Source organism: Paroedura picta, chromosome 1 (genome assembly GCF_049243985.1).
Source record: "Paroedura picta isolate Pp20150507F chromosome 1, Ppicta_v3.0, whole genome shotgun sequence".
Lineage (NCBI taxonomy): Eukaryota > Metazoa > Chordata > Lepidosauria > Squamata > Gekkonidae > Paroedura > Paroedura picta.
Window position 1 is genome coordinate 107,629,709 of NC_135369.1, and position 16,677 is coordinate 107,646,385.

General features: G+C 42.5%; 1 protein-coding gene across 3 annotated transcripts in view; it reads left to right on the plus strand.

The window, feature by feature from the left end:
* MAP3K5 (mitogen-activated protein kinase kinase kinase 5) overlaps positions 1-16,677 on the plus strand; it is a 149,479-nt gene that overhangs the window by 117,566 nt on the left and 15,236 nt on the right. For all 3 annotated transcript variants that reach the window (XM_077351694.1, XM_077351684.1, XM_077351705.1), the window contains exons 16-24: positions 1,611-1,738; positions 2,714-2,850; positions 4,682-4,787; positions 5,426-5,583; positions 9,597-9,774; positions 10,207-10,227; positions 11,004-11,181; positions 11,283-11,451; positions 13,639-13,824. In XM_077351694.1, coding sequence (XP_077207809.1) covers positions 1,611-1,738; positions 2,714-2,850; positions 4,682-4,787; positions 5,426-5,583; positions 9,597-9,774; positions 10,207-10,227; positions 11,004-11,181; positions 11,283-11,451; positions 13,639-13,824 — 1,261 coding nt within the window. The remainder of the gene's footprint in view (positions 1-1,610; positions 1,739-2,713; positions 2,851-4,681; positions 4,788-5,425; positions 5,584-9,596; positions 9,775-10,206; positions 10,228-11,003; positions 11,182-11,282; positions 11,452-13,638; positions 13,825-16,677) is intronic.

Genomic DNA, 16,677 nt, shown 5'->3' on the forward strand with positions numbered 1-16,677 from the left:
GTCACTGCGGCTTTCTCAGATCTCTCACAACCCCACATACCTCACAGGTTGACTATTGTGGAGAGACGAATGGAAAAGGTGTTTGTAAACCGCTTTGAGACTCCTTTGGGTAGTAAGCAATAGGGTACAAAAATCCGTTCTTCTAAGGAGCAACCATGAAAGAAGCATGTGGGCACATAACATTTTATCAACAGTGAAAAAATGGAAAAGAATGAACAGGGTGGACACCTGTGTACTGTGACTACCCCATGTGTATTAGGGCAGAGGGGCATTTTGGTGGCCTAATTCACACAAGAAGGAAAATGACGCAGAACTGGGGGGAATTGGTTGCCATGTAATCTTCCCCTAAGAAGAGTCTCCAGTCTGATTTTCCCTTCACATATCTGAGGACATGGCTCTGGAAAGCTCATCTGTAACCACTATGCCACAATTCCCAAAGGTCAGTCCTCTCCCACACTCAATGAACATTCCACACCACAGGTTCTTGACACCCATATCTCCACATCCATGCCCTCATTTGCCACCATGCCACCACAACCTCCCCCACAACACACACAATCAACCCCATGCCCTTACAGACTGGGCAACTCCTCCCCTTCCTCTTCCCACTGCCAAGCTCTAGCGCCCATTTTAATCTTGGATACAACGGGCTTTGCCCTTAGTCTTTGAATATTATGACATCACTAAGCATTCAATCATAAAGCTATCCAGAGAATGCAATATAAGAGGGCACAGGGTGAACTGAATTTTCTCCAGCTGGTGAGTAGCAAGAGTTGTATTTCCTGGCGGGGAAAGACGAGGGTTCCATGGTCCAGTAGCGGCAACTAAAAACTTTTGGTCAGACAATATATGTTCCTGCATGAAGTCCTCTAAGAAAATTTTGTATTTTATTTTAAGTCATTTGTTCCCAAAGAAGATATGAATTTATAGAATAGGAGAAGATCAACCCTTTGTCTCTTAAACCATTGTCAGCTTTTTTATTAGTTTGTTAGAGAAATGGAATCTGTCCCCACAAATGGTCTCTTCACTTGAGTACAGCAGCATCAGAATAAATAATTTACTCTCCACATGAACAGTTATTTGTTTTTATTTTTTTCCCAATTCAGCATCAAAGTTATCATCCGAATAGCATATTGTCAGTTTTGCAAGAAAAAAAATATAACCCAGTGAAATGCTCAGCCAGATAGGAAATGTGAGTAGACTATGACTGGAAACTGAGCACATCTCCATGAAGAGAAAAATGTTATTGTACTTCAGGCAAACATCCATGGTTGACATTTCCTATAAACCTCCCACTTTAAAAGCTTTTCATTTATGTCGGATTATCCAGCCAAAGAGATAAGCTAGAGTTTTATTTTTCTGTGTCAGTGAGACAGTTGATTTATTTAGCCTTCATGCTCTCTGCCTGCTTGTTTGTTCTTTATTATCATTTAGTTAGGAACCTGTTTCCTTTTCACAAACATTGCCTGGGCAATTTCCTGTGCCAGTTTATTTTAAAGTAGGCATTATCAGAATTGCTGTCACATGATGTCTTTATAATTTACATTGTACTGATTCCCCTACAGTGAACAGACTTGATGGAAATGTTCTAAATTGTCCCTTTCTTTCAGATATTCTCAGCCTTTACACGAAGAAATTGCATTACATAAGCACCTCAAACACAAAAATATTGTACAGTACCTTGGTTCATTTAGTGAAGATGGATTCATTAAGATATTCATGGAGCAGGTGCCTGGCGGTAAGAGACTTTTTTGAGATATCTTCTTCTATAAAAAACTCCCCATGGTCATGCTGATAGTGTTACAGTAGATGGTACAGCTTCTTGAAGAGTTTTTGAAAGAACTCTAAACAGTTTAATTTTGGCTTAAAATCCAAGTCTGTGAGCAAGAAACAAACCTTGATTTTTTAAAATGTTTGAATTTGGATGTCACAACAACTTTTGGTTAGACAGAAAAGTTCAGAAGCCAAGAACTCTTCAGTCCTGATATAAGAGGAGTAGGGAGGATGTGGATGAATCCAGATATTTCAGGCTGCTTTAATGAATAGAATCATAGAGTTGGAAGGAGACATTCAAGCCATCTAGTCCAACCCCCAGCTCAATGCCAGATCAGTCTCAAGCATCCAGGATAAGGGATAAGTATCTGTCCAGCTGCTGCTTGAAGACTGCCAGTGAAGGGGAGCTCACCACCTTCTTAGGCAGTCAATTCCACTGCTGAACTACTATGACTGTGAAAAAAAAATCCTGATATCTAACTGATACTGTTCTCCACATAGTTTAAACTCATTACTGTGGGTGCTATCCTCTACTGCCAACAGGAAACTTTCCCTGCCCTCCTCCAAGTGACAACCTTTCACATACTTAAAGAGATCAATCATGTCCCATCTCAACCTCCTTTTCTCCAGGCTGAGCATCCCCAAGTCCCTCAGCCTTTCCTCATAGGGCTTGGTCCCTTGGCCCCAGATCATCCTCGTTGCTCTTCTCTGAACCCTCTCAATTTTGTCCACATTCTTTTTGAAGTGAGGCCTCCAGAACATCACACAGTACTTTAGATGGGGTCCAACCAATGTGGTATATAGTGGGACTATGACAGCTTGTAATTTTGATGTGATAATAAATTGTCATTTGTCTATTAATGAATCTGTAGAAACCATTTGCTAGAACTAAGTAGTGATGGTGGTGATCATTTCATTTTTATTGACACTTTTCCCACAGGTAGCCTTTCTGCTCTTCTGAGATCAAAATGGGGACCATTGAAAGATAATGAGCAGACTATTGGTTTTTATACCAAACAAATTCTTGAAGGATTAAAATACCTCCATGATAATCAGATAGTGCATCGAGACATAAAGGTGAGATATTTGCTAGGAATTTTATATGTACATTACCTGGAATAAAGGATCTAGAGTAAAGTAAGACTAACCCTGTAGGGCAGAATGGTAATGATAAAAACCATTAGACAGAATAGAGGGACACTAGATTCAATTATCAGGCTTTTGCTGAAATCAGCTGGGGTAAACTGTTAAACTAGTTCTGATCCTTTCTGTCTTATGGATGCATCAAGTAGCTTTGTTTAATGCCTTATCTTGAACTCATGTCCTTCTAAAATGGATGGCTTGCCATTCTGGTACATTAGCAATTTAATTAGTGGGTTACATAGTACACATGAATCAGAAGGGTCAATTGTAAAATGCATTTACTTTCAGGTATTAACAAGTCCTCTGTGCAGGTATATTTATGTACAAACCAGCTTGCTTTTGTATTGGTGATTCTAAGTGATCCACAAGGGTGTATAAGTTATTGTTGCAAAGTCAAATGGAACACATTTAAAGCCTCTTGTCATGATTTGATGGACTGACAAAGGTGCAGTAAGGATTCATCATTATTCTAGGTGCACCCTGTGGCTTAGGATGGATTTAGGATGCCATTGCCATGTGCCTCCTAAGGGTCAGGATATGTAGTTGGTTGATGATATTAGCTCCAATCATTAGGGCAGGGGTAGTCAAACTGCGGCCCTCCAGGTGTCCATAAACTACAATTCCCATGAGCCCCTGCTGGATTTGCTTGGCAGGGGCTCATGGAAATTGTATTCCATGGACATCTGGAGGGCCACAGTTTGATTACCCCTGCACTAGGGAATATGGACCTAGGCACTAGGTGGTAGTAGACTATGAACAAGAGTGCCCAGGCAGTAACCGATGCGAATGTATCCCTTCAGTAGGTTGCTTTTAGTTGCTTTTTTCTGCACCTTTTCCAATGTTATAGGGGATGGGGCTCTTGCTGAAAAGATCTGGGATTGCTCTAGGAGCACCTCAGCTGTGGAGAAGCATCCACCTTGGCTCCCCTTCCTGACAGCAGTCTTGAGCATGCCCCAACACATCGGTCCCACTGGGTCACAGATCCCAAGTGCTCTAAGGTGACTGCTGCTGAATCCTATGCTGCCAGGTTTGGAGAGGCATGTCCACAGTTCTTGGCCAAGGGGGTTGTGGGCTGGGGATAGGTTGCTGTACTTAGCTTTGTGTGTATGCAGCTGTCCCATGGAATGCTGGCAGGAGAACTGGTATACATGTTGGGGCCAACACTCCCTGTGGTGTTTGTCCTCCAAGAGCTCACCCAGTGGTGCAAAGTATCCCATCTGTATTCCCACCAACAAGATGGGTGTGCACTTGCCACTTGCTCTAAGTTCACAGAACAGGGAGATGCCAAACAGCATTCTGTGCAATGCACCCTAACGTAGGGGTTGTGGGGCAATCTCCTGGAACCATTTGCAGAGCCGGGGGGGGCATGATTGGGTGCTGCAGAGAGGTGTGGCTGGAATAATCAGATGCCTACTTGATCAGCATCCTGTGCTGCTTGAACATGGCAATGGCAGCATAGGAAGTTGTGATATTTGGCCTCTCATGGGTGCCAGTAGGCTATGCCAGCATTTTAACCAGTGGAACTGTGCACTGAGAACCCATCCAGCCACCATGTTTTTATCAGAGGAACTAGTGTGGGATGTTTGTACCCTGAAAACACTTTGGGAACCACCAGTATGGAAGTCAGTTGGCTCCCAATGCCAATAGGATTGTGCTGTTAATTCTCTTGTATAATTTACATATATATACTTTTGTTTTAACTACAGTCTGTTTTGTCATATTGAATATTAGTGAATATGATTATCCCAAATGTTCTCTCCTTTAGGGTGACAATGTACTTATTAACACGTACAGTGGAGTGCTAAAGATTTCAGATTTTGGAACATCAAAGAGACTTGCTGGAATAAACCCATGTACTGAAACATTCACTGGTATGTTTTCCTTCTAATAAAGGAAACTCATTCAGGAACTTATTAAGATATCAAGAATGTACACTAGATTCTAGTCAATATAGTGATCTTGTACAAAAATGGATTTGCAGTATTGGAGAAAACACTGGCCTGGAAGCTATGAATTCTAGTAATGGCAGAGCCTTCCTGGGGAACAAAGTATCATCCTCCCATGAAACATGCGAGAAAAGATTTTTGCACTAGAGAGGAAGTTTTAATACTGTAACAAACTCATAGGAACCAATCCTTTACCTTTTGTGATTCAGCAGTCCGAGTTGTCGGGAAAGAATATTGCTGTACAAAGAATATTGATATGGGCCGAGAGCTATGAATTGGAAGTCCATGATTCTCATCTTACCTGTGTTATGTACTGTTCAAGTGGTATTAGGAAAACCAATAATGTTCACTCTCTCCCCCTCTCCCTTCCTACCGGATATAAAGTTGATACTACTACAGTGATGTTTAAAGGAATACACAAATAATGTATGTTAATGCTTTGAATAGTCTAAAGTACATATGGAATATCATTTAGAACTTTTTAAGTTAAGGCTAGGAATTTCATTTTATTCTTTAATTGTGAAACTTCTTGCCTAAGTGAAATGGATGTTTGTTTTAAACAGGTACTCTTCAGTATATGGCACCAGAAATCATTGATAAAGGACCAAGAGGCTATGGGAAGGCTGCTGATATCTGGTCTTTGGGTTGCACCATTATTGAAATGGCCACAGGAAAACCTCCATTTTATGAACTAGGCGAACCACAGGCAGCAATGTTTAAGGTTAGATTTATGTTCACATAGATAGGCATTGAGTTTTTCATCTATCAAAAAGATAAAAATCAAATAATCTTGTTGTAATTTTAACACTCTGCATGATATGATTTTTAAACCACTGAGGAAGACCTCACATTTGAAACATGTTAAATTAACATGTGTTTGATGTTATTAATAACAGATCATAGGGAAGGTATGTATCAGTATGTCCACAACAAAAAGTAGAAATATCCTGGCCAAGAACCCACCCCCAAAAAGGGTCAAAATAGGGAATGTTTTACCCTACAAAGCATATTTTCCCTATTTTGACCGTATTTTGGGGTGTGTATCAGTGTGTGACAACCCCATGTGTACAAATGTAATTGGATGTTATACTCCTAGACCAGATTACAAAGTTCTCAAAGAGGTGGGACACAGTGGTAGTGGGTGATTTCAAATGCCCAGATATCCTTTGGAAGACCAGCTCTGCTAAAAATGAAAAGTCCAAGAAGTTCTTGACTTGTCTTGCTGACAACTTCATTTCCTAGAAGGTGGAGTAGATAACTAGGGGGTCTGTAATTTTAGACCTAAATCTCACCAATAGGGAGAAACCGGTTGATGAGGTGAAGCAGTGGGCACACTTCGTAGTAGTTAACATATGCTTTTGGAATTTACAATCTTGGGGAAGAGGGAAACTGTATGTAGTTAGACACATAAAAACTGGATTTAAGGTAAATTTTAACAAACAAAGTTATACTGGGTAGAATCCAATGGTCAGAAAAACTTAAGGAAATGGGAGTTCAAGAGGGATGGGAATTTCTTAAAAGAGAAATACTGAAAATCACAAACAAGTATCGTATGGGGGAGTCCTGTCATGGCATTAGTACATGTAAAAAGGATCTAGGGGTCTTAGTAGACGATATACTAAACATAAATCAACAGTGTGACTTGGCTAAGAAAGCAAATAGTATTTGATTAAGATAATGGAGCAGATATTAAAGAGAGCAATCTGCAAACATCTGGAGGACAATTTGGGGATCCAGGGAAGTCAGCATGGATTTGTCTTCAACAGGTCCTATCAGACCAACCTGGTTTCCTTCTTTAACTAAGTAACAGGTTTGCTGGATCGTGGAAATTCAGTTGATGCCGTTTACATGGATTTTAGTAAAGCTTTTGATAAGGTTCCTCATGATGTTCTGATGGATAAATTGAAGGACTGCAATCTGGATTTTCAGATAGTTAGGTTGATAGGGAATTGGTTAAAGAACCGCACTCAAAGAGTTGTTGTCAATGGTGTTTCATCAGACTGGAGGGAGGTAAGTAGCAGGGGACTCAGTGCTTGGTCTGGTACTTTTAAACATATTTATTAATGATCTAGATGAGTGGGGTGGAGGGACTACTCATCAGGTTTGCAGATGACACCAAATTGGGAGGACTGGCAAATACTCCAGAAGATAGAGACAGAGTTCAACAAGAACTGAACACAATGGAAAAATGGGCAAATAAGAACAAGATGCAATTTAATACAGATAAGTGTAAAGTTCTACATCTGGGTCAGAAAAATGAAAAGCATGCCTACTGGATGGTGGATATGCTTCTAGGTAACACTGTGTGTGAACGAGACCTTGGGGTACTTGTGGATTGTAAGCGAAACATGAGCAGGCAGTGTGATGCAGCGGTAAAAAAGGCGAATGCCATTTTGGGCTGTATCAACAGGGGCATCACATCAAATTACAAGATGTCATAGTCCCATTGTATACGGCACTGGTCAGATCACACCTGGAGTACTGTGTGCAGTTCTGGAGGCCTCACTTCAAGAAGGACATGGATAAAATTGAAAGGGTACAGAGGAGAGTGACGAGGATGATCTGGGGCCAAGGGACCAAGCCCTGTGAAGATAGGTTGAAGAACTTGGGAATGTTCAGCCTGGAGAAAAGGAGGTTGAGAGGGGACATGATAGCCCTCTTTAAGTATTTGAAAGGTTGTCACTTGGAAGAGGGCAGGACGCTGTTTCCGTTGGCTGCAGACGAAAGGATGTGCAGTAATGGGTTTAAACTACAAATACAACAATATAGGCTAGATATCAGGAAAAGATTTTTCACAGTCAGGATAGTTCAGCAGTGGAATAGGCTGCCTAAGGTGGTGGTGAGCTCCCCCTCACTGGCAGTCTTCAAGCAAAGGTTGGATACACACTTTTCTTGGATGCTTTAGGATGCTTTGGGCTGATCCTGTGTTGAGCAGGGGGTTGGACTAGATGGCCTGTGTGGACCCTTCCAACTCTAATGATTCTACTTTGGGCAGTGTCAAAAGCAGTATAATATCCAGATCATGTGAGGCGATGGTACTGCTTTACTCTGCTCTTGTTAGACCTCATAATACTGTGCTCAGTTTTGGGCACCACAATATAGACAAACTGGTGTGTGTCCAGAGGAAGGCAAGAAAAATGGTGAGTGGTTTAGAAACCAAGATGTATGAGGAAAGGTTGGTCTGTTTAGCCTGGAGAGAAGATGACTGTTCTGATAGCCATCTTCAAGTACTTGAAAGGCTTTCACATAGAAGATGGAGCAGAGGTGTTTTCTGTTGCCCTAGAGCAGAGGTAGTCAAACTGCGGCCCTCCAGATGTCCATGGACTACAATTCCCAGGAGCCCCTGCCAGCGAATGGACATCTGGAGGGCCGCAGTTTGACTACCCCTGCCCTAGAGAGTAGGACTAGAACCAATGGGATTAAATTAATTCAAAATAATTTTTGGTTAAACATCCAGAAGAAGTTCCTGACAAATGTTTCCTCAGTGGACCAGGCTTCCCCAGGAGGGGGTGGGTTCTTCTTCCCTGGAACTTTTTAAGCAGAGGCTTGATGACCTCAAATAAGTGCTGATTCCATTATTCCAATTTAGGCAGATTGTAAGTGGCTGAGCAGAAGGGATTGTGCCAATCCTTGGTTCTTGTGGCCCTTTCTTGCATGCCCATGGAACTGCTGATTTCCCCTTTGGGGTCAAGAGGCAGATTTCTTCCACACCAGACTAGCCATGGATTCTAGGGGGGAGGTTTGGGGGGGCATCATCTGGGCATGAAATTAGGCAGGTAGATGTGAATTTCCTGCATTCTTCAGGGAGTCGGACTTGATGACCCTGGAGGTCCCTTCCAAGTCTTTGATTCTATAATACAAAAAGTTTTTTTCCACTTGGGCAAGTAACTGAAGTTGGTGGATTTTTATGCACAGTTTTTAATATTTATAATTTGATTAAAGATAGTCTGATTTAATATATAAATATAATAAATAAATAAAATAACAATTTTAGCTTTTTTTGGAATGGACCTTGATATTTCTACATAGGTTTTCTTTTTTCAACCTATTTTGTTATGCAAAATGTTCTGGGTTGAAATTTTTCTTCCCATCACCACTTTTTAAAATTTGTTCCCACTGTATTACAGGTCTGATCAGGATTGGGTCATTGTAACATTTTTAAATGGCTGGATTTTTCTCTCAAATGGTGGTAACAGCTGCAAGTAGGACCCATGGTCACCATTATATCTAGTTTGGAAATGAGAATGCATTTGTGGTAGTTGTTTATTTGAATTAAAAAAGAAGAAAATGTAATACTAACATGTTTCTCAGTTTGCTTTTAAAATTCTTGTCTGTTCTTGTAAAGGAGCCTCTAAGACTGTTTATGCAGTGGGAACGTCACTGCCCCAGTTCTCGTGCAGGATCAAAAACCGGGGGCAAATGAGGAGCACCAGGCCAAATGCTCCCCCGTGTGGGTGCAAGAAGAGGTGGGGCTACCTGCCACAACTAAAATTCCAGGCTGCAGCCCGGCATGAAACCTCTAGTGCATAAACTGGTCTAAGAGAATAGGAAAAAAGAAGAAGCTACCAAGAGGCAGTGAATGAATAGGCTGTGAAATTGATGCTCCTATAGTTCAGTTCTTTATGTACATGGTCATAGACTGATTCTATGCTCCATAGTATACTATTGTTTTGGTCTGTGACTGGTTAGATACTGAACTGAAGTTAACATAGCTACTCCATCTATATTTATTAGGTTGGAATGTTCAAAATACACCCAGAGATTCCTGAGTCCATGTCAGCAGAGGCAAAAGCCTTCATACTACGCTGTTTTGAGCCAGATCCAGACAAGAGAACCTGTGCTAATGAGCTTCTTGTTGATGAGTTCTTAAAAGTCACAAGCAGAAAAAGAAAGTCTCAATCAAAGCTAACAGGTAAAGACATATTTAGGTCTAGCAGGGAGAACTTAAGGTCGTTTGAGTAGTGATTAACATAGCTACTAATCACAGCTCTTCAAAGCAGAAATACAAGTAAGATCGCATTAGCATACTTAAAATTATAAATAAATGTGGCTTTCAGCTATGAATTTGAATTTAGTTCAGTAAATGCTTTAAAGGCTTCATAATAATTTTTAACTTATTTTCACAAAAGGACATAAGACCTAATTAGCCTGTTTCTTTGACTTCTACAAAGCTCAGCCATGAATCTGACTAACTTTATCCTAATAAGTACTTTTTTATAATATTTTAAAATAATAGAACTTTGTATCATCCACAATGTTCTCATTATTTTTTAAGTAATTGATAATATTGGTTCTTCTTAAGCCTTGAATTTTTTAACATTTCCTTTTCCTCCCTTTTTCATAGCACTCTCTGTTGGATCAAATGGTAAGGATAACGCTTGGATCTTTCTCTTACGTATAATGAAATCTGTTAATAGTCTAAGAAATTGGGGGTTTTATTTTCTCATAAGCCACCACCATGATAAACTCTATCACTTAGGGTCAGAGAAACCAAAGTTTTAATTAAGTTTTAGGTTCATTTAGCCTACCCATGTTCAAAATTTATGCTGTTGAATATGCAGTCTTAAACACTGAATGCAGCAGGACTTTTTGATATTAGCATATAAATGATCCAGGTCTAAGAACATTGTCCTAAGCCATTTGTGAAAATAATCCTTCACAAATTCATTTTTGGGGAACATCTGTGGCTCAGTTGGTAGCGCATCACTTCCATGCAGGAGATTCTAGGCCTCATCCTTGGCAACTTTGATAGCAGGTCCAGTAGTACATTGAAAATGAGCAAACTGTTTGAAATATAAGCTCTCAAGAATTAAAGCTTCATCTGATCTCCAACTAATGAAGTTTTGATCCTTGAAAGTTTACACCTCCAAAATCTTGTAGGTCTGTAGATATGAATCTAGCTCTTTCTCTGTATAAGAATCTCAGAAGTGATATAGGCAATCTGAATAGATGACACTGAACCAGGTGTTTTAAAGTTCTGATAGTTGAAGTGCCTTGGGGACCTTAAGTTGGGTGGAAAGGCTGCATATATGATATATTTATATTTATATAAATAAATCATATTCAATGACTATGATAATTTGGATTCTGTGTAAGACCTTAACTGCATTAATTTTCTGGGTATTTCCCTTTGATGAACAGAATATCTTCGAAGCATATCTTTGCCTGTTCCTGTTTTGGTAGAAGATACAAGCAGCAGCAGTGAATATGGTTCAGTTTCACCTGACACTGAATTAAAACTTGACCCATTTGCATTTAAAATGAGAGCCAAGTCCTGTGGAGATAAGGATGCAAAGGGGCTTAGGTCTCTTTTTCTAAGGTAACTTTCATTTGTGTTAGTTTACAAATGAAGAAAGAACTATTTAAACCACAATTTTGTTGTTTTTATTACATTTTTAACATTATATTTTGTAAGTACAGCATCCCAGATGAGAATTTTGAGGATCACAGTGCTCCTCCTTCACCAGAGGAGAAGGATTCTGGCTTCTTCATGCTAAAAAAAGACAGTGAACGGAGAGCCACACTTCACAGAATTTTAACAGAAGATCAAGATAAAGTGGCAAGGAACTTGATGGAAGCCTTAACTCAGGTACATTCAGATAAATGGTACATTTAAGATTGGATTGTATGTATTGAAATAAATGCTTGCTGTGCAAGCACATCATCATAAGTCATACATAAGACATAGATGCCATCTAATCCAACCACTTGCTCAGTGCAGGATCAGTATAAAGCATACATGAAAAGCAGCTGTCCAGCCGCTGCTTGAAGACTGCCATGAGGGGGAGCTCATCACCTCCTTAGGCAGCTGATTCCACCACTGAACTAGGGTCATGTCTGACCCTTGGGGTGACGCCCTCTAGCGTTTTCATGGCAGACTCATTATGGGGTGGTTTGCCAGTGCCTTCCCCAGTCATTACCATTTACCCCCCAGCAAGCTGGGTACTCATTTTACCAACCTCGGAAGGATGAGTCAACCTTAAGCCAGCTGCTGGGATTGAACTCCCAGCCTCATAGGCAGAGCTTTCAGACTGCATGACTGCTGCCTTACCACTCTGTGCCACAAGAGGCTACTAGAATAAATATTATTATTATTATTTATTTATTATTTTTAATTAATTTAATCCCATTGGTTCTGGTCCGATCTTCTAGGGCAAGAGAAACAACTCTGCTCCATCCTCTATGTCAGTGGTCCCCAACCTTTTTGAGGCTGGGGACCAGCAGGGCAACTGCCTGCCCACGCATTGCGCATGCGCAGCCGGGCCACGCATTGCGCATGCGCGCATGCGCGGCCCTGATTCCCTCTTCCCCCCTCCCGCAGTAAGAAGCTTCCTGGGACGCAAGTTTGCGGCCTGGGAAGTTTTTTACTGCAGGGGGGGCGGGGAGAGGGAGCCGCAGCCCGGCGCCAAGGCCTTCGTGGCCCGGCACCGGGCCACGGCCCGCAGGTTGGGGACCACTGCTCTTATGTGACAGCCCCTCAGTACTTCAAAATGGCTATCCTATCACTGCTTAGCCGTCTTCTCTTCAGGCTGAACAGACTAAGCTCTCTCAACCTTTCCTCATACATCTTGGTCTCCAAACGCCTCACCATTTTCATTGCCCTCCTCTGGATGTACTCCAGTTTGACTACATCCTTCTTCAACTGTCGTGCCCAAAAATGAACACAGTCGCATTACTGGGCAGTGTCAGACCTCACTAAGTGAGGTCTAACCAGTGCAGTGTAAAATGGTACCATCACCTTGCACAATCTGTACGCTATACTTCTTTTTATATTTTTGCCTTTTTATCCATTGTGTCACATTACTGACTCATGTTCAATGTATGGTGTACTAAGACCCCTATATACTTTTTCCACATACTACTGCCAAGACAGGTCTCTCCCATCCTATAATGATGTGTTTGATTTTTCCTATCTAGATGCAGAACATTATATTTTTCACTACTGAAGTTCCCTTTATTCATTTTAGCTCAGTTTTCCAGCATGTCAAAGTTATCCTGTATCCTGAATCTGTCTTCTGCTGTGCTTGCTACCTCTCCCAGTTCTGGTGCCACAGCTAGTGTCTCTTTGGCCTCTGGGACTACCCGCCCCCCTTTTGGCCTCCCCTCCTGCTTCCCAATCTTGGGAGCCTCAACACTGGCCAACTTTCTATCCTTCTGTACTTAAAGGAGCCATACAACTATGGGACAGTCATTTTGTAGGGTAATCCTGAAAATGCTCCTAGTGGATGATGGATGATAATGATCTACTTTGCAGTTTGGATTATTATTTTCATGATCACTGGTAATAGTATTCTATTCTTCTGTTTCCATTTTTGTGGCTTTTTTAAAGCCATGCTTCATGATGACTTTAACAGACTTCCATAAGTCTGTTCATCAAGCTATTTTCTTTAGATCTTTTATATCCACTTTTTCTTCAAAAGTCTCTTTTCTACTGCTGACCTTATCTTCACACTCGGCTGCCAATTAAACTTTTTCTATCCCATCCTTGCTACATCATTATGAAACCCTGTCTGCTTCCCTCACCTTTGTCTTGCTACGTAATTTCTATTTCATATACCACTCAGCTATGAGAACATTGGTGGGGGGGAGGATATAACACCCACTCATTAGCCAGCTGCAACATTTGTAATAGACTTTCCTGTGGAAACCTCATTGAAATGTATAAATGGAAGTCGCACAGCCACAAGGCTTAGGCAAAATGTGCTTTTTGCATTTTCATTATTCTTTCCGACATGATTATACAGCTATAATTAGCTACTCTTTATTGTTCTACCAGGGAGCTGAAGAGCCTAAACTGAAATGGGAACACATCACAACTTTAGTTGCAAGCCTAAGAGAATTTGTCAGGTCAACTGATCGCAAGATCATTGCAAATACACTTTCAAAGCTGAAACTGGAGCTAGACTTTGACAGTCATGGCATCAGCCAGGTTCAGTTGGTACTCTTTGGTTTTCAGGATGCAGTAAGTATACTTTTTTCCCTGCTACATTGCTACTTTCTGTAAATAGTATTCTGAAGAACTTGCTCAATTCACTTAAAACAATATTACAAGTTAGTTGTAACAAAGCCCCATTAGAAAAAATGGGATAGGGACCACTTTTAGCCCCGCTGACACACTGGGCCTTACATCTAGGTGAACTTGTGGCCAGCTTTTGCTAAACTGTACTTCAAATTGAACAATATAAAATATAATAATATTTGAGAGTTGCAGTGGCATTCCAATCTGGTCTATTTAGCTGCATTCAGTGGTCTTAGTCCCAATAAAGTGTTCTCAGAATTGCATCACAAATTACTATGCCAGAGACTTTTTCTGGCAGGAAGATTAAATGGGCAGCACCAGACTTTTTGTTACCAAACCCAAGAAAGTTCAGTTCTGGCTCAACCTTGAAGTTCACTATGTGACCCAAGGCAATCACCCTCTCTTTGCCTGACTTGCCTCATTTGGTTCACTGTAAAGATGAATGGAAGTAGGACCATGTAGACTCACCTGAGATTCTTGGAGGAATGGTGGGATAGAAATTGAACAGACAATGCACCTAGTGGTCTTCTAAGCCAGAAAATGTGGCATAGATTCTTTTTTATTAGACTCCTAACTGCATGATAGTCAAGTATCTTAAATCACTGGCAGCCAAATCTCTGTAATTTAGATTATTAAAATATTAGAAAATGTTCTTAATTAACATATAAATGATTGATGCAGTCACTCCCTGATGCCCTCTCTTCCTCTGACCTAAGCCAGCCCCCTGATATACAGAGGAGCTGCGCTGAAGGAAACAGGAGGTGAGACAGAGCAAGTTTGGAGGAAAATGAAGTAGCATCGAAAACATCTTATTATAGGATGATTATGAGAGCCTATGAGATGATGGTGAAGGTGGCAAAGATAGTTTTATGCCACTGCTATCACATCTGCAAGATCACATCCATCTTAATTATTTAGGGTAACTCACCACCCTAGAAGAAAGGCGCCAAAGGTTAATAAATTGAACATAAGCTGTGAGGCGTTTGTGAACTATTTCACAGATAAGATCTCACAGTTCCATCGCAGTCTTCCTCCAGTAGTTGATAGCAATAAATAAGCTAGACCTTGGGAGGGGATTTTTGACTGCTTGAGGCCACTTACCCAGACTTAAGTGGATAGGTTGCTAGCTTCAGTGAGGCCTACCACCTGTCCTCTAGATCAGTGGTCCCCAACCTGCGGGCTGTGGCCCGGTGCCGGGCCGCAAAGGCCATGGCACTGGGCCGCGGCTCCCTCTCCCCGCCCCCCCCCCCGCAGTAAAAAACTTCCCAGGCCGCAAGCTTGCGGCCCGGGAAGCTTCTTACTGAGGGAGGGCGGGGAGAGGGAATCAAGGTGTGCATCGCGCGGGCGCGGCCCGATGCACGGGCGTGGCCCGATGCGCTGGCACGGCCCGCGGGTGCGGCCCGATGCGCGGGCGCGGCTCGATGCGCGGGCGTGGCCCGATGCCCTGCCGGTCCCCAGCCTCAGAAAGGTTGGGGACCACTGCTCTAGATCAGTGGTCCCCAACCTTTTTATCACCGGGGAACGGTCAACGCTTGACAATTTTACTGAGGCCTGGGGGGGTAGTCTTTTGCTGAGGAACGCCACCGCCCGAGCCCCAGCCCCGCTGCTTTCCGGCCAGCGCCCCTGACTTCCTGCCACCTGCTGGGGGCGCTGCTAGCAGCAGCTGCACAGTGCCACGCCGAGGGGGAGCCCCAGCTATGGCGGCCGCCGGAGAGCACCAAAGGTGAGCCGGTGGCAGAGTGGCAGGGCAGCCCCCAAGGCAGCAGCTGGGGAGGAGGATGAGGAGGAGCCGTGGCCCGATGCCAACTGATCTACGGACCGGTACTGGTCCCCGGACCAGGGGTTGGGGACCACTCCTCTAGATCCCTGTCCATCATGGGTCCTTAAAATGAGTGATGAGACAATGGGAGGACCACTTTGGTAGATAATAAACTGGTCCCTCACTACAGGGACCTTTCTGAATGGTCTAAAGGAGGCGGTGGTTCTCCCTCTATTGAAGAAGTCATCACCGTACCCATGTGACCCAGCCAACTATCGCCCTGTGTTATATCTTGTGTTCCTGGGGAAGGTGGTTGAGAGGGCGGCCATGGGCCAGTTGCTAGCATGTCTACAGGAAGCATTGGTCCTTAACCCATTCCAATCTTGCTTCCATTCTGGCCATGGGGTAGAGACTGCTTTCATTGTCCTGATGGACAATCTCCAGAGACAGCTGGGCAAAGGTAGTACAGTGCTGCTTGTATTACTAGATCTTATGGCAGTGTTTGATATGGTAGACCATAAGCTTCTTCCTCACTGCCTCATCGATGCAGGGATATGCAGGGATATGGGGGATATGTTACCACCCTTCTCCATGGATACAGGTTAGACATCAGGGAAAATCAATTGCATCTCTGCCAATGTGGAGATCTGCAGGGAGTGATTCTCTCCCTAACATTATTTAACCTCTTTATGCACTCTCTTGCCCAGCTGATCCAGAGCTATGGGCTTGGGTGCCACCAATGCACGGATGATACCCAGTTCTAACTACTAATAGACAATTGACCCAATGCCCCTTCAAATTCACTGGCCAGATATTTTGAGGCCACGGTGGGATGGTTCAAGGGAGGAGGAGGAAGAAGAGGAGGAGGAAGAAGAAGAGTTGGTTCTTATATGCCTCTTTTCTCTACCCGAAGGAGGCTCAAAGCGGCTTACAGTCACCTTCCCTTTCCTCTCCCCACAACAGACACCCTGTTGTGGAGTGGGTGAGGCTGAGAGAGCCCTGATATCACTGCTTGGTCAGAACAATTTTATCAGTGC